This window comes from Pagrus major, chromosome 6 (genome assembly GCF_040436345.1).
Source record: "Pagrus major chromosome 6, Pma_NU_1.0".
In the NCBI taxonomy this organism is placed as follows: Eukaryota; Metazoa; Chordata; class Actinopteri; order Spariformes; family Sparidae; genus Pagrus; species Pagrus major.
In genome coordinates, this window is record NC_133220.1 from 4,351,783 (window position 1) to 4,373,862 (window position 22,080).

Genomic DNA, 22,080 nt, shown 5'->3' on the forward strand with positions numbered 1-22,080 from the left:
TGGGCCGTTCGCTCATGTCAAGTTCACACATATGAGGAATTTTCTGTGGTCTGTTGGTGCAGAACAACAAACAAGATATAATACAAATATTAATACAAAGATGAAAAACAGAAAAAAGTGGGAGTGCAAATTGTTTGACGTGGATTGTGAAAGGTCAGAGTAGAGATGGATGTTGCATGTGCATTAATAATAGGTGTTTGGTATCTGAGCCACCAATCGGGCCAAACCCGCCACATGTCAGCCAAGAGCGAGCCAGACTTGGGCCAGATCCAGACCCAGAACCAAACCCAACATCCAGTGAATCTCTAAGTGAGGAGGAGTCATTAGAGAAAACAAAAGCTGGAGTTTATTTTGGCTGTTCAGCTTCCACCTTTGGGTTGAGAGTCATCTTCTTCCCGTCTACACCAGCGACACACCTGAAGTTTCCACGTGTCAATCATACTCCCACATTATGAATTTCTTGTTTAAACAGGACATGAAATAACACATAACACCAGGACAGAGAGACATCAGGGAGGCTGATCAGGAAAATGTATCGTTTCCAAACAACTGTTACAAAAGGGACTTCCCGACAGGCTGCAGATGTAAATGAGCTCTGAGATAACTGAGGTGCACTGCATCACATGGCAACATTCATGTTTGATATTGTACACGGAGGTGAGTTTTGAGAGACGACCCTAACAGCAAAATCCCCGTCACCCTCGGTCTTCAACCTCGACCTGGGAACATGTGACAGAGCTTTTTCAGAGGATCTCAGGCGGTGAATGGGTGAATGAAGATGTAAGAAAGCTCCAACAAGTACCAACATAAGTGTTGTTTTTCAGCCCTCGGGGTGGTTTCATGGTGAGATAAGACGTGTGGGCGGTCGGGGGTCGGGGGAGGCGACGCTTATGTTAAAAAACGGGTTTGGCTCATCAGTGCTGCGTCTCTCCGCCCGTACCTCAGGCTGTTTGGTTGATTGTGGCCTCTCCACGCTTCCTTGGTATCCTTCTGCTATTTCACTGGAACGTGAACATTTTCTTCCTTTTTTAAAATGACTACAAATTCAATCCATGTGAAGTTTTCTCAACCATCAGAATCAAATCAGTCCAAAAATAAGAAAGAAACAGAGAGATTTCACATAAATCCTGATTAATGTTTGATAGAAAATCTTAATTGTCAATAAACTGTGAAATTGTTACTCAAACACTTAATAAATTATTTTTTAGGATAAATCAAATATTGAAATGGCACAAAAATATTAAGTAACGAGCGTCTCAGTTCTCAAAGTTACTGTGAAGAATGAAGAAAACGTGTTACTGGTAACTTTTGCACTTCCCCTCCGTGTTTATTGAACTGTAAGGTTTGTTTAAAGGGTTTTCACATAATAATGTAAAAATAATTTAATAAATATGAGAGTAAAAGTCAGGTTTATCTCAGTAGACTCACTGTGAGCAGAGTAGAAGTTGGTGATGAAGGTGAAAGTAACTCAGGTGATGAAGAACACGAACCGACAGATGATCAAGCAACTCTGATCAAAGCTTTTCTGTTACAGTTAACGACTGATGAAATCTCATTATCTCAATGATCATTTTGATTTAACTGATTTAACTCCTCCTTATACTCAACTACATTCATTTGATAAGTTAAACATACTACCAAGAACTTTCAAATGGTTCTGAAACAGTCTCAGTTCATCATTGTTGCCTCTTAATGACGTTAAAAAGCAAACAAAACCATCAGCAGGAGGATTTTATAAAGGCATTAAAATAACGATAGTTACAGTCACATTTATTTGACATTTTGACCTTTAAGTTGAGCCTATATAATAAAAGTAGATGAAAGATGTACATGTAATTAAAACACATAAAGTCAGTGTTTGAGGCCCATATTTTATTTGTCTCTGCAGTCTAAGTTTAATTTGTTTCATCGTCTTTCTTTGTCGTCTTTTGTCCAAAGTGTCACCAGAAACAACAAGAACGTGAAAGTCTCCTGTAGCAGCTTTAAGTTAATTACCCTGCAAAGTCAGTTTAATAAACATATTTAATATAGAATATATCACATTTTGAGTTATTTCACAACTGTTTCTTAATATCTTTAAGGCCGAGGAACGTAAACTGTTTATTGTCGCAGCAAAGTCAAACGAGTCTAATGTGTTTTTTGGAAACATTTCCTGTGGGTGTGATAAAGTGTCGCTGTGTTGTTGGTTTATCTTGTTTGGTCGCTGCTGAGCAACCGAGAGCAGACAAACATCCTCTCACACACACACACACACACACACACACACACACACAGACACACACACACACACACACACACACACACACACACACACACACACACACACACACACACACACACACACACACGTTTTAATGCTTCAATGTATGGCCTCTTTTTGTTGTTTTGTTGTTTTGAGATCATAAAGACCACATGACATCCTCTGACACACACACACACACACACACACACACACGGTATGTTCACAGATGCAAACATCATGGAGGGCGGTGTCCTCACTTTGTTTTAGCCTCTCTCTCTCTCTCTCTCGCTCTCTGTCCAGCCCCTACTATTGGTTGGCTCTCGACCAATCATATTGCCTGTGGTCGCCCACTATACAATGTTTTGCCCCCTGAGCAGTGACTTCAGTGTGAAGTCCTCTCTTCTTCTCTACTTCATTGAATCCTCAGTGAGACTCACAGACTCACCTGATCGCCGGTCCTGTCAGCAGCAGCAGCAGCAGCAGCAGATCTCCTCCTCCTGCAGGTGAGAAACAACCCGTCCTCTTGTTTTCTTGTCCTCACGCTGAGCTGCATACCAGAGAGGCTTTCCACGTCTACAAGACAATGAAACAGCTTAGATCCCTCTGTGGGCCTAAAACAACAACAATCGCAGTGAAGTCATTCAGGTACAGGTGTGAGGTGGTGGAAGTTTACCAGCTTTTTTCATGACATGGAAGAAGGATTTAAATGCTTAATTTAACAAACTAAAACATGGAGAGTAAAACTGAACGTGTGGAAATAAAATGTGACTCAGCGTCAGCAGTGGAAAGTCCAACTTCAGGTGTCTCAGCTGTGAAATTAAACATAAAGCACGTAGGTACTTATGTGCATTTAATGTGGCTCAGTCCAGAAATTCACACACAGGTAGATGAGATCATTAACCAGGTATCATCTAGATTACATTTTCCTTTTGAGTTTAATCCTCTGGAAAGTATCTGTGACGTACACGCTGCCTCACCTGAACTCAACGGATAAACTGTCAGAGGATCTTCTGTGGCACCGTGAGTTGAAGATGACGACATCTGTTTCAAATCGTCTTTATTGTGTTCGACAGCTTCTCCCATTGAGGCTCACACATGCCTTCTTAAAGAGGCGTGAGTGGGTTTTCCTCTGCAGGGAGCCCCGTTATAGATTTAAAAGGAGATGACGAGGCTGAAATCATATTAAAGTGTTCATTAACATTTCTGTGGAGGATAAAGATTCATGTTTGTGTTGTTGTCTGGTTGTTTTTGCGTCTGTTAGTCTGATTGTTGCAGTCAGCTGTTGTTCGGGTCAGACATTTGAGTTTGTGCCTCAACTGTTGAAGGTAAATTTAAAAAACAAAGGACTAAAAGAAAGAAAGTCATCACGGATACTGTTAAGAAGGGTGTCAGAGTGAATTGATCGATGTGGTACAGTGTCAATAATACAAATCAACTTGGAGATAACAGAAAAAAAGTTGAAGAATTATTATTATTATTATTACGATTTGTCTTGACGAGCTGAGACAGAGTTGTTGGGTCAGTGATGCTGTTTTCTCTGAGTTCAGACGTTTTGGAGATATAACAACATGTTTAATGAGCTCATCTGGTGTCAAATGTTAAAATTCGACCTCAATCTCCATCAAATAAAAGCTGTGAAGTAAAAAGTTGAAAGTCTTTCAAAATGAAAATACACTAAAATCTGACAGAGTGACTTCACTCATCAGGATCCAGCCTGCGGTCTCTCTGTCTCTGGTGCAATATGTGAGAACTGTCAAATTCATACTGCAAAAAGGAGAAACTGCTGCTGCCGTAAATAATCAGAATATAATAAAACGTAAATTATGAAGTAATTTCATACTTTAAAGTACCCTGCAGTATTTAAAGCAGTTAAAATGAACCCAACTTCCCCTTTAATTATAAATAATTATCCTGTTCTATTATATATATTCTGAAATCTGCCATCCACAGTACGAGTACTTTTACTTTTAGTACAGTAAAATATTCAAAGAAGGATTTAAGTATTTCTTCACTGTTGAAGACCTGAGTTCTTCTTCACCCGCTGAATGAATGTGGTCGACAGTAAGAGATAATAACAGTGAAACCTGAAGCTCCGGTGAGCTGCAGTATGCAGCGTTTCACAGACTGTGTTTCTTTGTTCAGATATTTGAGTTTTACTGCTGGCGACAGGCAGACGATCAGATGTTTACGTCACTACATTGTGAAAACAGGTGGATTAAAAATGGAGAGACAACTTTGGAGTTCAGAGATCCGTTGATCCCAAATATTAGTGTGTTTGTCCTGAGAATGGTGCCAGAGGAAAGGTCTGATTGAAGGGTTTATCCTCATAGTGCCCATTGTTAATGTAATGTTTAACATGTTAGCTTGTTAACATCATCATCAACGTACTGTGCAGGGCAGACAGATGAGCTGCTGGACGAGTAGAAATGTGGAGATTTATCACAAATGACTTATGTTATGACTGTCGCTAACAAATCTCTTTAGCCGCCGTTCAAATCCTGACTTTTGTCCGTCAGGAGTGAAGGAAGAAGTTGTGTGACGTTACAGAGCCTCAAAGTGCAAACGAGGAGGAGGTGTGAGACAGAGGAGACCACAAAGTGTCTGAGGCCGCCGTGTGTTTCCTACCAACAGTCAACATTGGTTTCTTTTACACTAACTATGTTTCTTTAGCCAAAACCAAACCAAACCTTAACAGTGTCAAATCAGAAACTGAACACTTTAAACACTGATTTTTACTTGTTTTCCTGAGGATGAAAGTGCCAGAAATTGCAATATTGATTCTGAAGGTGTTGATAAATTGTAGTAACACTGTGTAAAATCACACCAGGTCTGCCAGACACTTCCCGGTCTGCAACTATTTAACAGAATTTTATATTTCCGAATAAGTTCACCTCCCGGGGGAGCAGAGCGAGAGATGTTTACCGACAAATTTAAGAGACTTAAGACTTAACATGTGTAAAGTCCTTTACAGAAGAGAACAACAATAATTATATTTTATTGTTTAGTTTGGAGGAAAAGCCAACGGATCGCTAAAATAATGTGGATTCAGCCTCGGGGGATCATGAAGACCGACTTTTAAAATACCAACATACTTAGACATCCAGATTGGTTAATATCGATCATAAAAAGAAGAATTTCTGGAGCTGTTCATCGTGGGTTTACCAACAGAAACACGATCAGACCATTACATTGATTTAAGGGTCACAATTAGACGTCAGACTGAGGAAAATGATGGTTCCCTGAAGTCACAAAACATTTCAGAAAGAGTCATCAGTCAACACCATCAGCTCTGAGAAACTCTCCCAGTTATTTATGTTGATACTGATCCAACCAATCCTTGTTTGTTTAGAGGCTGAAGGAATGCTTTGCACAAGTCGTAACAGTCTTCAGGTTTTGGTTTCACCTCTACCTATACTTGAAAGTACAACCTGAAACTGGTTCTGTTCCTCCTCCAGCCGGAGAGAGATCAAAATTCAGACATCACGTTCACAGTTTCAGCCTGCAGGACGTCACTCGTGTGTGAATCACCGGCGAATGAAAAGAATCGGCTGCAACAGTCTTGAGTTAACACAAGAGGTTAAACTGGTCAGGCGGACACTGAAATCTGATCCCGGTGTTGTAAAAACGTCATCTGACTTTGTGTGTGTTGACATGTTGTGGCTGGAGTCAGCTGCAGTATTAGGCTCCTAATCACCCGTCTGAGGAGCAGGACAAATACAAACCAGTCTGACGACCTCTGCAACACACATGCAAACACGCCGCCACAGGGCATTTTGTTGTTTTCATAAGTTTTCACGTGTCAAACCGCAACAAGCAACCAGGGAGGGACAACAGGGAGGGAAAAACAACGGACGTGTAGCTTCAAGGCTGCAGCTAAGACTTACTTTCAGTATTTGTTAATCTGCAGCATTAATTAAAGTTTATTCTAAATCAATCTCAACTCAAACACCAGAATATATTTTCGAATTTACAATAATGCAAACCACAAATATACTGAAACTTACTTGGTTAGGGTTCGGAAAAGATAACCGGCTCTGACGCCACAGACAGATTTGTCCCAACAAAAAAAAAATCCAGTGGTTTCATGCTCACAAATGTTGAAATGCCGTCTCAAACAGTCGCCTCTCTGCAAAAGCAAATATTTAAATACTGCCTTGAACTGTGGTTCCTCTCCAGAGGTTTCACGCTCACAAATGTTGAAAGCATCTTTCACAGGGGTTCTCGTTGAAACAGATATCCAGTGGTTTCACAGATGTTAAAACTGCATCTTGAACAGTGGACTTGCTAAGAAAATATCCAGTGGTTTCATGCTTACCAATATTGAACCACTGTCGACTACTGGTCCCTCTTTTTTTAAAAAAAAAATCCAGTGGTTTCATGCTTACAAATGTTAAAATATCATCTCCAACAGTGGTCCCTCGTTAAAAAAGTTTTCAGTTTTCATACAAAATTTGACACTTCAGAACGTTTAACATCAGAAACTTTTAGACTTTCACTGAAGAACTTTTCTTCTGGTTGACTTTCACTTTCACAAAATTAATATTTGGACACGATATCTTTACTTTTACTCAGGTATGACTTCTTTTTCTTCCAGTTTTACTTTAATTTCATTTTTTTAACAGTCCTGAAACACATGTATTCACAGACTGAAGGTTGTTATTTGTACATCTGTGTGGGTTTTTTTCACCAACACAGACTTTTTTTTAGAGATGAAAGCTACATACCAGGGTGGGTCGAGTCTATAGGGGACAGACTGGTGCTTAAAGCTCAATATACAGTGTTTCAGTGCAGCATATCGTGTGTTAACATAAAGCAGATGGCTGAACAAAGATCACAGGAGACCGGCTGATGATGGGGGGGATTTGAGAAGAGGCCCCTTGAATACACGGTGACCTGTTAGAACAAGTCCTGAACCGTCCCCTCAGCTGTTTGTTGAAGCATCTCAACAGGAGTTCATTTAGAAAGAAGCTAATTACTGTAATTACTAACAATTGTATTCATTTATCTACTTCTGTATTTTGTTCTGATTATTCATGATATATAGTCCAACATGTTACTTACGCTGCCATATTTCTACAGTAGCCCAGAACGGACAAACCGAACACGAGCTCGCTGCTGAGATGAGAGATGAACACACACTAATAACTACTAATTTAACATGAACCTCTCCATTTCATTTTCCAAAATCACACTAAACCAGTTTCTCATATGTTCCTGTGATCCATTATAATTTTTCACCCTCATCTTTTATCTTCAGCTGTTCCTGGCTTCTTCTTCTCTGATGATAATTTAGCTTTTTAAACAATTAATGAGAGAAATTACCCCAAAAACTGTTCTTCATTAAAAACACCTCTAATGTAATCAAACTGTCTTTGAACGTCTTCATATTTCCTCGTGCTTATTTTCACATGAACAGCGTCGTCAGCGCGGTTTGTTTCTTACCCTGAAGTAATGAACACACACACATCTGCTGTGTAAAGTCGGCCTCAATGAAACACGGTGCCAATGTTTTCATAGCGTGTACTTATCACTATAACAAGCGTGTTTTCATTGTGCACAGTGTGAATACTGTAGCCTGTCAGACGGGCCTCAGGCGAGGAGAGCTTAAGGAGCTGTCGAGTTTTGTGAGGCGCTGTTAAAACACACACACACACACACACACACACACACACACACACACACACACGACAGCTTGTTTGATGTAATACCACACATGCCTGAGCAGCCTCTTTCTCTCCTTTTCTCTGCAGCCAACATGAAAATAGCATCTTTTAACATCCAGAAGTTTGGAAGAAACAAAGTGTCTGACCCAGATGTGCTGAATATCCTGACTAAGGTAACACACACACACACACACACACACACACACACACACACACACACACACACACACACACACACACACACACACACACACACACACACACTTTTAGACTTTTTGATTGATCTGCACCTGATAACGAGCCAATCTGATCTTAAAGTGTTGCAGCTGATGAGACTACTGAAACACACAGTAAGCTTGTTGGGCACTAATGTCACTCTGATGTCACTCTGATGTCACCCTGATGTCACTCTCTCTGTCTTGTCCCCCAGATCGTGTCCCGATATGACATCATAGTGATCCTGGAGGTGGTGGACATCAGCGGAGAGTCTGTAAAAACCTTCCTGGAGGCTCTCAACAAGTGAGTGACAGTTTGTTTCTGTCTTTACTATATTTACTGCATTGTTGTTGTTGTTGTTGTTGTTGTCGTCAGGAGGTATGTTTTCTAGTCCTGCAATTTTCTATCACGTATTGCAATGTATGGGAAAATAATACAAACAAAAGAGTCAGTCAGACGTTTTTCACTCAAAACCACAAACATCAACCTCCCGGTGGTGCAAGAGGACAGTGTGTGTGTTAATGTTGAAGCTATAAGAGGAAACTGAATTAAATTAATATCACATCTGTCTCTTCCAGAAGCAACAGGAAGCATCACTACACACTGAAGATCAGCAGTCGTCTGGGCCGAACGCGCTACAAGGAGCAGTTCATGTTCCTGTACAGGTGAGTGGTCACCTGCAGCAGATTCACACCAACTCCAGCAGCTTGGAGATTCCTGATTTTGCTTGATTAGAGAAGCGATTTGACACAAAGCCTGCATGTCTCTCCTGGTTAAGGCTGGTCCTAATATCCGACTGTCCAAAATACCAGTAAATGCTCATTTCTTGGTGGCGTTTTCGAGCCTCACAGAGGGTCAACTTTAAATTAACTCCTGCGGCTCAGCAGCCCTCAAACAACTCAGGCAGCTGGATTAATACTAATATGTACCGTATTAAATATATTTATCATGTTAGCTGGCAAACTTTTCATTATCTTGATCTTGTTCATTCATCGTGGAAGAAAAAGGCCCTCATACCGACAGATCTCTGATCACATGGACAGAAATACTCAGCTGATCTGATCTGAAACTGCACAATCAGTATGATGTGTTGATTTACATGTGTGTGTGTGTGTGTGTGTGTGTGTGTGTGTGTGTGTGTGTGTGTGTGTGTGTGTGTGTGTGTGTGTGTGTGTGTGTGTGTGTGTGTATGTGTGTGTGTATGTGTGTGCAGGGATGATCTGGTCGACTTGGTGGGCTCCTATCAGTTTGATGACCAGGAGACTGAGTGCGGAGACGTTTTCTCCAGAGATCCTTACATCCTGCGGTTCAGATGCCTCACTACAGGTAGAAGACGTCCGTCGTGCACACAGAGAACGCTCGAGTGTTTTTAAAGAGGAGGAAACACTTTCAGAACGATGCAACAATTAGGAAAACGCAACAACAATCACTCACTCACTAGATTAACGTTTGGATTTGGTTGCAGGGGGCTTTCTTCCAGTTACAGCTGTGTAAAGGTGTGTGTGTCTGTGTGTGTCTGTGTGTGTGTGTCTACCACAGTGCTGAAGGACCTGGTGATGATCCCAGTTCACACCAAGCCGGACGACTCGGACAAGGAGCTGGATGAACTCTTCGATGTCTTCCAGCACGTGAAGAAGAAGTGGAGGACTGATGTAAGAACACGACATCATCACAGACACTGACGGAGCAACAGTACAATCAATGTAGTATATTAGTAGTTCGTATATCAGGAGATGGAGCAGCTGAACTAATTTGGAGAAAAACAATGTGATTTCGATAAAACTAGAATAAACGCCTCGTGGTTGTTTGCTTCTGTGCACCAGTCAAGCTGCTGCTCCTGAGCTGTGGTGTTGATTATCATTAAGAACATTTAACATGTGTGTTGTTTTACCTTAGAGCAGATCTGATTGGTCGTCGGCTCCCTGTAGACACACCTGCTGATGTTCCTCCACCTCTTTCGCCCTAGAACGTGATGATCCTGGGCGACTTCAACGCGGACGGCTTGTACGTCTCCAAGAAGGAGATGAAGACCATCCGGATCCGGGCCGACAAGAACTTCCACTGGCTGATCGGAGATGATGTCGACACCACGGCGAGCAACAAAAACGACCACACATACGACAGGTAACGCACACAAACACACAAGAGGGGGAATATTCTTTTACTTGATCAGAGGATTTTAATCTCTTTAACTACAGATGAAGACACAAGTTCACATGTGCCTGGATAAAATAAGATTAAAGGACAAGAAGATTTTAAATTTTCACCCCGAGATAAAGCTTAAATGAATAGTTTGACAATTTGGACAGACTGGAACCAGCTAAACAGCTGTTTCCAGTCTTTATACTGAGTGAAAGTCTTCTTGCTATAGTTTTGTAATCAGTGAGTATATAAGAATGTTTGGACCGTCTTGACCTGTTAGACAAGTTAAGACTGAATGTTTCTTTCTGTTGCAACTTGACTTTTATTAATGCTCCGTTAAGGTTTAGGCACAAAAAACCCACTTGGTTAGAAAATCATCATCGTTGGACTTAAAATATCTGTTGTGGTCGCCATAAAAAAGGCTGGAAATTTCCGCAGATCTTGGATGTATTTGTGGTTTGCAGAAACGTTAACTGCTTTATATTCAAACACTCTTTGCATTATATCCTGACAACAGTAACAGTCAAAAAATCCTTCATACTTTAAAGGTTATGTTTCTAAATTTGTGTCTTTTAGTTTGTTTGCTTTAAATTAAGAGCTTTTTGTCGTTCCATTATTTGTTTGCACTTTTTGTCTTACGAAATGTATATGTATGATTTTTTGCATGAAAGTGTTGCATGAACATCTCAAGAACTTGGTAATAAAAGTGAAACATATTCTGTACGTCTCTGCTCAGGATCGTGGTTTACGGAGACGACATGCTCCAGGCTGTGGTACCGAACTCTGCCAAGACCTTCAACTTCCAGGAGGCATACGGACTCAGTCAGGAGCAGGTCTGTTGCTGTTGTCACGCTCTCACTTCACAAGGCCCGACATGAATTACTGAGCTCGAGTCTTTAAGTCTGACCTCCAGAACCTGTTATAATATCACCAAATTCAACTGTTCAGCACCAGCTATTCATTATTTTTACAGTTGCACCTGGAAGTTAGTGGGCGTAAATATCTAGAAACAACCATCACGTAGGAACTAGTTTACGTGGTGCAACTTGTCTTTATTTAGTGACACGTAAAACTCCTCTTTAAGCTTGAAATTACGGTTTGTTGGTTTGATTCTGTTCAACACAACTCAACCAAGACAATAGTCAGTGAATAAGTAACTGTTTGTTTTCCAGGCTCTAGATGTCAGCGACCATTACCCTGTGGAGGTGGAGCTGAAGTCCCTGAACACGACAACACAGGAGGAGGATGGTAAGCAGCAGTTGTAAACACTTGTCATAATGTGTTGCTGCTAATTGTAGAATCCTTCTTTAGTCCTTGTTAATTGATGTAGAAACTCAGCCTACAGTGTGTCAGTGATCCGATAAGGGCTCGGTTCAGGACTCAGCGGTTCATGTGTTGTTTCTCTGCAGGTCAGCAGCAGCGGGGGCTGGTGCTCGTGGACCCAGACCTGCTGGAGCTGAAGAGAGGAAACCTGCTGCTGGAGAGGGAGAAGCTCAACCTTGAGATACAGATCCTCCGAGCGAAGTTGGCCAAGAAGAGTCTCGGAGACGAAGTTTGAACCCAGGAGGTCCAGATCCTTTCAAAAACACCCAACAGAACATTAAACTTCTCACATAACCCGTTACCTGCAGAACCAGTCTGTAGGTAAACAAACCAGTGTTCAGTCTGACCGTCACACCGGACGCTGCAGACGTTCTGGGTGCACAATCCTGCATCGTTGCTCACGTTTGATCCTCTGGACGACTGCTCGTGTACCTCTCCAATATGAACCGACACATGTGAACTCTTATCAGTTAGTGTTTTGACTTTTTGACTGAATCAAGCCATCAAGTTGTCCGTCCTGTTTCCTCTACGCTGCACACAAGATGAAATAAAATATGAAAGCTGGCTCATTTTTTAAAGGCCTTTGTTTGGCATGTTTTCATTTTACCCATCTTTTTTAAAACAATGTGTTAGATCAGCAAGTGGATTTAGAAACTTAAAACATTACGTAGAAATTTGCATTTTGCATGATGTGGCGCCCCCTACAGTTTTCTGACTGCAACACCACTGTTGTAAACACAAATCCCAGGTCTGTAACAATCTGTCAGACGTAATGTAGGTGTGAACTACAAACAAAGCTCATTACATCATAACAATGTTGTGTTTCAAACTTGTTGCAGTAAACGTGCGTTACGCTGTGATCCTAACCTCTCACTGAAGTGCAGAAACAAGTGAGAGACGCTATTCACCCTGTTACAACACACCGAGCCATCAACATGATTTTAAAGCGGTTATCTTTAAAAGGTAAAAAAGTTACATAATGCTGCTTTAAAAATCAGTTTCTTAACAATTTGCATTGAAAGAGCCTTATGTGTTGTCCATCAGCTGCAATTACTGTACTGTACTCAATCACCCTCGTGCCTCTGTAAAGACTGTATATCCACAAACCCAATCATGTTGTAAAAATAAACACATCTTAAGCTATATTGTTAGTGTTTTTCCTAAAGTGTCTCTAATATTTAGTCTGTCCTCAAACAATACAACTGTAATGAAGGTAGGATTCATTGCAAGCTCCAAGCTACTGTGACAAGGCGAGGTTTACTGGATATTAAATGTTAATCTGCAATTTTCTGTTGATGTCCCGGTAATATGTGAATGTTACTGCAACATCTACTATAAAACTGGTGGCAGAATAGTTGCATCTCTCATGTGATCGATTACAACTTAGCTAACCTAACAGGCTGCAGCACGCTGTGTGCTGAGAACCATCAGTTACTGATGAGCAGAAAAAAGGATGCAGGCTGAATCCCAGTGAGTTTAACTCGTCTCCCGTTGTATCGTCCACTAGACCATTTCGACAGCAGACATTTAGGTGTGTCAAAGCAGGAAAAGAACAGGTGTAATTAATAACAACTCACCCCCGGGCTCCTGGTGGTGTGTGTGTTGCCTCACTGGGATCCTTGTGGAGCTGAGCCATCGTTAACAAAGTTAGTTTCACCTGTGCTTTTCCTGCTATGACATGTCAAAATGTCTGCCCTAAAAAAGGTCTCCTGGAGCCACAAACCCAAAGCATCTACAGTATATTTGACAACCTGGTGATGAGACTCAGCAATCAACTACCTTTCTCTAGAATCAGTTGCTGTGAAGTTATTGTTGATACTCACACATGAAAGGGCCTTATATAGACTATATCCCCATCATGTCATTTTTTTAAGTTATGCTGTCATTTGATTATCCTCACACAGTACAATTTTAAAACCCTTCCAAAATGACCATGAAACAGAGTCAACATCTCTCTGAACATCACAATCTTTAAGATATGAATCATTCCAGGACTGATGTGTAAGACTGTGTCCAATAAACTGGTAAATTAACATTTCTTTAAACCAACAAACATGCTGTTTTTTTCCCTACCAGTATATACGAAACTGACTCTGTGCCAGTTCTGCAGTCAAAGTAAAGTCACCCTGTGGTGTTTTTATGACCAGGTGGTGAAGTGACACATCGTTTTACCGCTCGACAGTTAGTGGTGGTAATAATACAAGAAATGGAGCAATGTGCAAACCACCAGATATGAATACAGAAGCAATGAAGGTCTCAAAATATTCCAAAAAGCTTCTTTGCAAATATGTTACCAGGGAGGAAATGTTTGTTCAGCCCCAAGGAGACACCCCGAGCGTAAACATAACTATCTTTAACACAGACATGTAAATCAAGTCTATCGTGTCTCAAAAATACACCTGCTGATTGTCAGGAGACTTCATTTATCATTTTCATTGGTTTGTAAAAAACAAGAACTCTATAAATTACTTTAATTGGTCTGATGGTTGAGACTGTTGACGGATTCATTTCCAAATAACAAAAACTAAAATGACAAGCAGTAATTACAAAAACTTTATTAGTATCTCCCTCTTTACAATACAACAAATATCTGAAGAAAAAAAAAGAAGTTGGGGTGAGTTGTGTTTCTGATGGTTAAACATGGGTATAAAACAAAAAAAATGGAGGAAATCAGGATTATTTTTACGCTTTACGTTTCTAAAGCCGCAGACCTTTAATTGTAAACTGCAGATTTTGGTCAGAGTGTACGACTGAGTGACTGTTCTCAACAACAAACACCACAGTGTGACACCTGGAATTACATCCCATCAGGAGTTATGATGTGTGTAGCAAGGCCTGACTGGCGACAGATATTCCTGTCTTTTAAAATCCTCAAAACTAAATTCAATTTCTGTACATTTTCACTGGTGGAGGGGGTCGTCACCAGGGCAGGTTTTGAGTTTGATGAGGTTCATGTCAAACAGAGCAAAACAAACTAGAGTCTTCTTAGCGAGCATACGCACATCGCAGACGCAGGAAGCGAGGCCGGGGAGCAAACAGACATCATCGCCAGATTCAGGTTTTACTTCTTGCCGGATTTCTTGATGCCACTGCTGCCTGTAGGAGCAAAAAAAAAAAAAGACAGGAAACATAAAATATTTGTGAGAAAACCTCTGACCTGACAAATTAATCCCAGCGGTCAAAATTGTGGACGCACATTTTGCTTCCGTTTCTGTAAATTTCCAAGAGTTGCTTATGTGTCTTGGTGACATAAACTCTACAAGCAACCTGGGAATAAACTCACGATCCCAAGGTTGTGACGTAGGTTTAGAGTTACGAGTCACTGTAAACGGCTTTATAAACTCCAATTGGATGACTGTAAACTCTGTCCATCTGTGTGAATCTTTGCTGATACGAGAAGATGATTAAACGTGTATCACTACAACTACCAGGACAAATATAAGCACTTACTGTGTCTTACTGAGACTACTGAAGCTTCATATTAGCTAAACCCAGCTCAACTCCTGTACATGTACATACGGTATTTACTTATTGCATTTAGATGGACGTGAAAAGATTCAGGAACTGTAAGGTCTTACCTAGAGGTCCTTTTCCTCCAGCTTTGGCCTTCAACGCATCCATGGCCTTCTGTTCTTCCTTCTGCTTCTGCTTAAAAGCCACGTCATCCTGCAGAAAATAACCCAGACAGTTCAAACGCTGACCAAACTCTGTCCATGACAACACTTCTGTCTTATGTATGTCATCAGTTTGGGCCTAAAAATGTACAAATTACTTATAATTAATTATCATGTGTTCCCGGAGCCAAAAGCCATATTGCTTTAGAGAAGTTATTTGTATTCTTTATCATTATTTATGACCAACAAGATACTCAGCTGAAGATATCATCTTGTGCTATGGGGAATAGTAGTATAATATACAGAGCACAGGGTTTGTGTACGGGTCAAGTTTCATGTGGGAGAGAAATTATCAGCTATATTAACTGATAAAGACAGTAATCAAACAGCCTGATACAGTCTGTGAGAACAGAAAGACACACTTACTTCATCCAAGTCCTTGTTCTGTTTCTTAGGCGCCTTCAGTGGTTTCTTTTTGCCTCCTGAGGACAATAAATGAACAAATAGTTATCACATTATTCGTAGATTTTCTTTAAATTAGCTGCTACTTGGCACACAATGTATTAGCCGAATGCCCCCGGACGATCACACTGACTCGTCCATGGTCTTAATAAACTGTCTTTCTGAAAATATTCCCCGCAAACAAGAAAAACACATTTATGCGGCATATTTGTAAAGGAGTTTGGCTGAAGAAAGAGACGCTGTCGACCTCGCGCTGTCTTTAGCAGCCGGTAGCTAGCTAATCCACGCAGTGAAACTAGCTCCGCTGAAATCCGTCACACTGTCAAAATACTCCGTTTTAACATGACGACAATTTTTCCTGCTGAACTTTCAGATGAAACGACGTCTCACCTTCTCTGCCAGACATGATTAAACCGGGTCACAGTCGTCCAAAGGGAGGAAATAAGAGTATCTTTGTCGCGCACACGGCCGTTTGTCTGTCTGATCCGCGCTGCTAGGACCCCTGTGAACTCTGACCCGGAAGTGGAATGACCGTCGTGCGCCTGAACTAAAACTCGGCCCGGCTGTTTCATTTGGCATCAAGATGCTAACTACCATCGTGTGACATGCGTGCTTCGACAACATTGAAGAAGACAGGTATATATATTGTCACACCTTGTTATTTTAGTGAGTGAGCCTGTTGTAGGACGTCACAGACGTTCACACAACTAAAAAGTCAGTTAACCGGCGACTGTTAGCAGTGTGGAGCTAAAGCTAGCTAGCTAGCTGTGAATGGAGTAGGGGAGAGGACAGAGCAGTCAGCTAACCTTGGAAGAAAAATTGCAACGTAGCTCAAGTTATACTAATGAAGTTAAACCCTGTAAACTTTATCCTCCTCCAGTCTGCCTAGTTTACATATGAGGACAGTTGTATTGGGAAATAAATCACACATCATGCTGTAACCAATCAGAGTGCACATCATGTGTGTTTTGTAAATTTGGGAGCAGTGACAATCGTTTTTAGTTGTGGATACTGTGTAATTAAAATCTAATCCACTTTAAATTGAAGTTATGACACTTAAATGAACGGTGGACTAAGGTTAATGTTCTTTATCTTTATGGCTTCTCTGTTCACAGTTCAGTTTTGCAGCTGATAGTAAAAATGAATGATTTTCCTCTCAGATCTGTTTTCATTAAATCATGTAATGAATGTTGTTTGTTCTAATAAGTGTCCATTGCCATGTCATCTCAACATATTTCTTTTTTTTTACTGTTGTTCTCACAGGTGCCTGTTCCAGTGTCGGCTCTGTAGCTGCAGTGAAACTGAAGCTCTGACAGTTTTCAAGCTTCGACTGCAGCACTTCTCAATGAGGTACGTCTGCACAGTCGGAGCATAAAGGAGACCTGAAATTTTTGGCTGGCTCGACATAAAAATGCAAAACTGAAGCTGATGATTAACAGTTTGTTTACTCTGTCAGGTACAGAGGAGCTCAGATCTGTCTCTGGGCTCATGGCTCCTGCTGTGTGTCCCGCCTGTCAGCGCCTGGCAGAATCACTCTGGTACGAACCTACAGTGCTCAACAGCAGCCCGGCCCCTCCCCACCCACTAACCCCACCCCTCCTGATGGGAAGGGTGGAGCTGAGGTAGTGAAGGAGCGTGCCCTGGCTGCCTTACAGGTACAGTTCATCCCTCTTCTAACTGTTTCTGACAACTTTATAGACCATAGACACACTACCAACATGTTTACTACTACTGACTTTCAAAAACTCTTTTAACATATAATCCCTCCTCCAGTATGCAGGTGAGTTGGGGCGGCAGTGGGGTCAGAGGTCAGCTCAGACAGCCACCGCCTCAGTCAACTACTGGTGGGGAAGGTACGAGGAGTTTGTCGGGCTCAACGAGGTCCGCGAGGCCCAGACCAAGGTCACGGAGGTCAGTAGACAGTTAGAGCAAACTCCAACAAGTCATGGAGGTCAAATGATGTATACTAAGAAAGATCCTGATTCTCAGTTGTGTGTTTCTTCCAGGGTGAGGCAGCGTTCATGGTGGCCAGAGGGATGGTACGCGAGGCTCATACTAGCCTGGAGGCCCTGCAGGTCAGGCTAAAGGAGGTCCGAGACCGGCTGGACCGAGTCTCCAGGGAAGACGCTCACTACCTGGAGCTCGCCACGCAGGAGCACAAACTGCTGCAGGTGAGCTGAAGCAATCGAAAATGTGTAAAAACAGGTGGAGGGAAATGGAGCGTGTTCAAGATGCAGATAGTCTGGGGTCAGAAGAAGAAGACAACATTTATTCTGCTGAATAGTATCAAGAGGCAGCAGCAGTGACACTGTGCTAACTGGCAGTTTTATATTGATTTCCTGATTTATTTTTGGAAGAGCCACAAGGGGGAGCCCACATCTTTCCAGTAATCCCACAACTCAACGCCTGTCACCATGGCAGGAGGCTCGGCTTGCCAATTTTATCCTCCACACAAAAAAATTACATCAGATGAGAGGAAATACTTTGGATTCCAAACCAAAGAAGTTTATCTGATCTGTGATCCAATAATAATGTTTATGGAATAACAGATCTGGTGACTGAATTTGATTCATAACTCCTCACCTCTGTGATTGCAGGAGGAGCGTCGTCTCCGGACAGCGTACGAGAGCGCAGAGAGTTCTGAGAGGGAGAAGTTCGCCTTGTTCTCAGCAGGCGTCAGGGAGAGCCACGAGAAGGAGAGGACGAGAGCCGAACGCACCAAGAACTGGTCCGTCATCGGCTCGGTGCTCGGAGCGCTGATCGGGGTCATGGGATCCACATATGTAAACCGCGTCCGCCTGCAGGTGAGGAGGGTTGATGATGGCAGTGAGATTCCTTATCATTGTAACATGAAACAAGTACAGCCTCACAGAGCTGCTAGCATGGCTGTAGAATACGGTCACCAGTTATTTTTGTTTCAGCCGATAAATCCTCTCCTCCCTGATCTGTAGGAGCTGAAGACCCTGCTGCTGGAGGCCCAGAAAGGTCCAGAGAGCCTGCAGGAAGCCCTCAAAGTCCAGGCGGGAAACCATCGCTCCCAGCAGGACGAGCTCCGGATGCTCATCGACAGCCTCAGGGGCGCTCTGAATGACGCCTTCACACAGAGGGACATCGTCCTTCAGGACAAGCGAGGTCCGACCTCAGACTCACCCATGGTGCCTCTTTCAGCCTTAACAGACCTCCGCCTCAGCAGCCAAAAGACAGAGTCCCTCCTGGAGTCCCTTCCACCACAAATGGGACAACTGGAGCAGGGACTGGGGAGAGTTGAGGGTGAATTGTCAGTGGTGAGGAAACTAATGGAGACCAAACCTCAGGCTGAACCTCAGACTGAACCTCAGGCTGGACCACAGGCTGTTCAGGTAACAGCACCAGAGAGACCAGAGAGAGGGGACCAGTGGGAGCCTGAGGCGGTGGTGAGGCGTCTGGAGGAGACCCAGAGGAAGCTGGGAGAACGAATCAGGACCAACACTCTTTATAACGCTGTGTTTACCTACACCGCCACCGCCATCACCGTCTCTGCCGTCTACCTGCTGCTCAGAGGAGCTGGTTAGACATGATGCCTCCAGTTTAAATATGTTCACATGCACTGAAACAATATCAGTCACTGGGGATAATAATCTAAATGAATTATGACAGAGTAGAATATTTACTGAGTTGGAAGTAATGAACTGGCTCCGGGTGTTGATTCAGGCTGCTGCTGTTTACTGTACTACTGAGTCAAAGAGCGACGTTGGTTCTTTCTTAAATGTTATAAATTCTGGGATGTCAAGATAACACAGTAACAGGAGTTTGGTCATAATACCATCTGTGCTCATTTAACTTCCAGCACTGGGAAACATTAGCATTTATTCTATTACATAGGATCCATGATTGCAACTTGATTTTATTTCTAAATTGTTGAAATGATAATAAGGTTCAGAATTAGATTAATCCAGAATCATAAACCAAATGTCATCACATGTTGTAAGGCACTTTAGAGCTGCATTGTTAAATACTTTTCATCATTTACTTTGTTAAGTGTTCATATATTCAGATTCCTTGTCTTGTCCATCCAACATTGCCAGATTAAAACCACTTAGAGGCCCACTGGGGGCAAACGTGAGCTGTGGGCTCCTATTGACTACTTACTTACTTGGTAAAAGACTCATTTAATCAGGAGTATGGAGCATATGATTTATGACACAGGGCCCTCTCTAAGACAGATACTGATGCAGCTGCCACATTGAAGCTAGGCAAGATTTTTATTCAATTCAGTGATTAAACAGAGAAAAACTTGAGAAGCTGGAACCAGAGAATGTTTGTAACTTGTTCTCGATAAATGATTTAAATGAGTATCCAAAAGTTTCTAGATGAATTTTCTGTCATCAACTAATCCACTTACACCTCCCTGTTGAGTACTACTGAGCTTTTATGTGGCAGAATGAAAGCATTGTTCCTGATAAGAATTCAGCCACCTGACACTGCTGAATCTGGAGAGCAGCTTCAGCGTCCGACACTGATATAAATCTTACATTTTTAGACAAATTAAAAAAAAAAAGTCATGATTATTCATCTAATAATCACTTCCAAACACCTTTCAACACCTATGACGGACCTCAGTTCTCGACGGGACTGAGACATAATTTAGCTGCTAAGTATCTTATTGAATCGTGATTGGTTTAACTGCTGTAATCGATGACTGTGTGGCCAAGTAAGTCCAGTGCCAAGAAAAAATCAGCCTTCTCATCAGCAGCCTTGTCAGCAGTTGACTCAGCTGAACCTCAGAGGGACCACGTTCATGATCCCACTGCTGGGATTCAGCAAACAGTGCAAAGGATCAATATAAACGCCTGAAGGAGCAATAATGAGAATAAATGAACTGTGACTTCTCTTTACTGTTAGAAAACGATGTCTGAACGGCCTCTTAGAAAGCTCTGAGCCGGCCTTCTCTTGGCTTTAGTTGCTGCAGTCCTCACTGTTCTTTGGATGAGTGAAGTGAAATTCCCAAACATTAATTACATGAGAAAATGTAAAAAAAATGTTTTGCCGACATTAATCTCCATTACTTGAAGATGTGTTGTCTGTTTGTCATGTTGTTGACTGTGTGCACTGAGCTGGATGATGATGATCACTGTGCATTAAACTGTTTGTTGAGGGACTGACTAATGACTTGTGGCATAACTGAGCAATCACCTGTATGTTTACCTGAATGACTGAAGGAGATAGATACATTTATTTTTTACACATTCCAAGTAATTGATGTTTTCTTGATTTTTAAAGTACAGGATAGTAAAATGTAGGTCAAAATGTCAAAGTACTAAAACATACCTGACAAAAGCTAAATAGTAAACCTTTAAATGCTTCTTATGTCAGAACAGTGATTCAGAATCCAAATATATTCAGTTTACCGTCACGTGAGACATGTGAAAACAGGAAATCTTCACATTTAAGAGGCTGAAATCGAACATTGTTTTCATTTTTTCAAGTGATTACTTTCAGACATATTATGTAAGATCCAGCAGAGGGCAGCAGCTGAACGTGTGACACGAGGAAACCTGCTGTTTGAGTCTATTTCATTTTCTCTCACCTCATTTTTTTTTTTTTTCATCAGTCTGCTGCTCTTTGCTCTGTCCACATACTTTTGACCACATTGTGCATGTATCCTGTCTCCTCTGGCCAGTGTTCCTCTGTCCTGGTAAATCCACTGCAGCAGGTGTTGAGTCTTTACTTAGCACAATGACGGACATGAAACCACACACACACACACACACACACACACACACACACACACACACACACACACACACACACACACTCTACATTTAGAAGGCTGATTGTGATGTTGCTCTGGAAACCTTCTTCTTATATAAAGCTCCTGATGGCTGAATAAACAGCGAAGGATTACATCTCCAACAAGGCTGAAAAACACCAACACAAAGCACACAAACAGTATGTCGTCACTGCTCGTACATAAACACACACATATCTGGATTAAATCTCTATTCGTGCCAATATGTGCATTGTTTTATTTGGAGATAGTGTCCTGTATTAAAATTATGTTTCTTGGTGTTTTGACCCAAGTGGGAGCGACGGTGTGTGTGTGGTTTGGGTGTATCTACTAGATAATATTTCAAGCACGCACACGATGACATATAATCCTGAGCAAACAGGACGAGACACATAATATTCAAAGAAACTGTTTCATCCGGCGCAGGTATGTCAGCTATGAGAGCCTGTCTGAAGGGAGGGCGGCACTGGTTCAACACGTTAAAGTGTGGTTGCAGGTTTACGGGAGTTCTGATGATTCCAGAGAGCTGCTTGATTATATACATTTAAAAGTATGCTATGCAGTATTTTTCTAAAGGATGAAGTATAGATTCATACGATACTAATCCCTCTCGATCATCACTTATGACCCAATAGAAGTTTGTCCTGATGC

General features: G+C 41.8%; 3 protein-coding genes across 3 annotated transcripts; 2 read left to right on the forward strand and 1 right to left on the reverse strand.

The window, feature by feature from the left end:
* The first annotated feature begins 2,688 nt into the window (after positions 1 to 2,688).
* LOC140998422 (deoxyribonuclease-1-like) lies at positions 2,689 to 12,159 on the forward strand. Its single transcript, XM_073468715.1, has 10 exons — positions 2,689 to 2,745; positions 7,993 to 8,078; positions 8,336 to 8,424; positions 8,700 to 8,786; positions 9,335 to 9,447; positions 9,661 to 9,773; positions 10,088 to 10,245; positions 11,000 to 11,096; positions 11,436 to 11,511; positions 11,673 to 12,159. Exons 2-10 carry the CDS (start codon positions 7,998 to 8,000, stop codon positions 11,819 to 11,821), a joined length of 963 nt encoding a protein of 320 aa, XP_073324816.1. The 5' UTR covers positions 2,689 to 2,745; positions 7,993 to 7,997; the 3' UTR covers positions 11,822 to 12,159.
* Positions 12,160 to 14,126: 1,967 nt separating this feature from the next.
* tma7 (translation machinery associated 7 homolog) lies at positions 14,127 to 16,165 on the reverse strand. Its single transcript, XM_073468720.1, has 4 exons — positions 16,053 to 16,165; positions 15,627 to 15,682; positions 15,165 to 15,252; positions 14,127 to 14,682 (listed from the first exon to the last, which is right to left on the reverse strand). Exons 1-4 carry the CDS (start codon positions 16,066 to 16,068, stop codon positions 14,648 to 14,650), a joined length of 195 nt encoding a protein of 64 aa, XP_073324821.1. The 5' UTR covers positions 16,069 to 16,165; the 3' UTR covers positions 14,127 to 14,647.
* A 44-nt stretch (positions 16,166 to 16,209) lies between these two features.
* ccdc51 (coiled-coil domain containing 51) lies at positions 16,210 to 20,803 on the forward strand. Its single transcript, XM_073468719.1, has 7 exons — positions 16,210 to 16,298; positions 16,926 to 17,012; positions 17,119 to 17,317; positions 17,436 to 17,573; positions 17,669 to 17,833; positions 18,260 to 18,466; positions 18,614 to 20,803. Exons 2-7 carry the CDS (start codon positions 17,008 to 17,010, stop codon positions 19,211 to 19,213), a joined length of 1,314 nt encoding a protein of 437 aa, XP_073324820.1. The 5' UTR covers positions 16,210 to 16,298; positions 16,926 to 17,007; the 3' UTR covers positions 19,214 to 20,803.
* Positions 20,804 to 22,080: the final 1,277 nt, after the last annotated feature.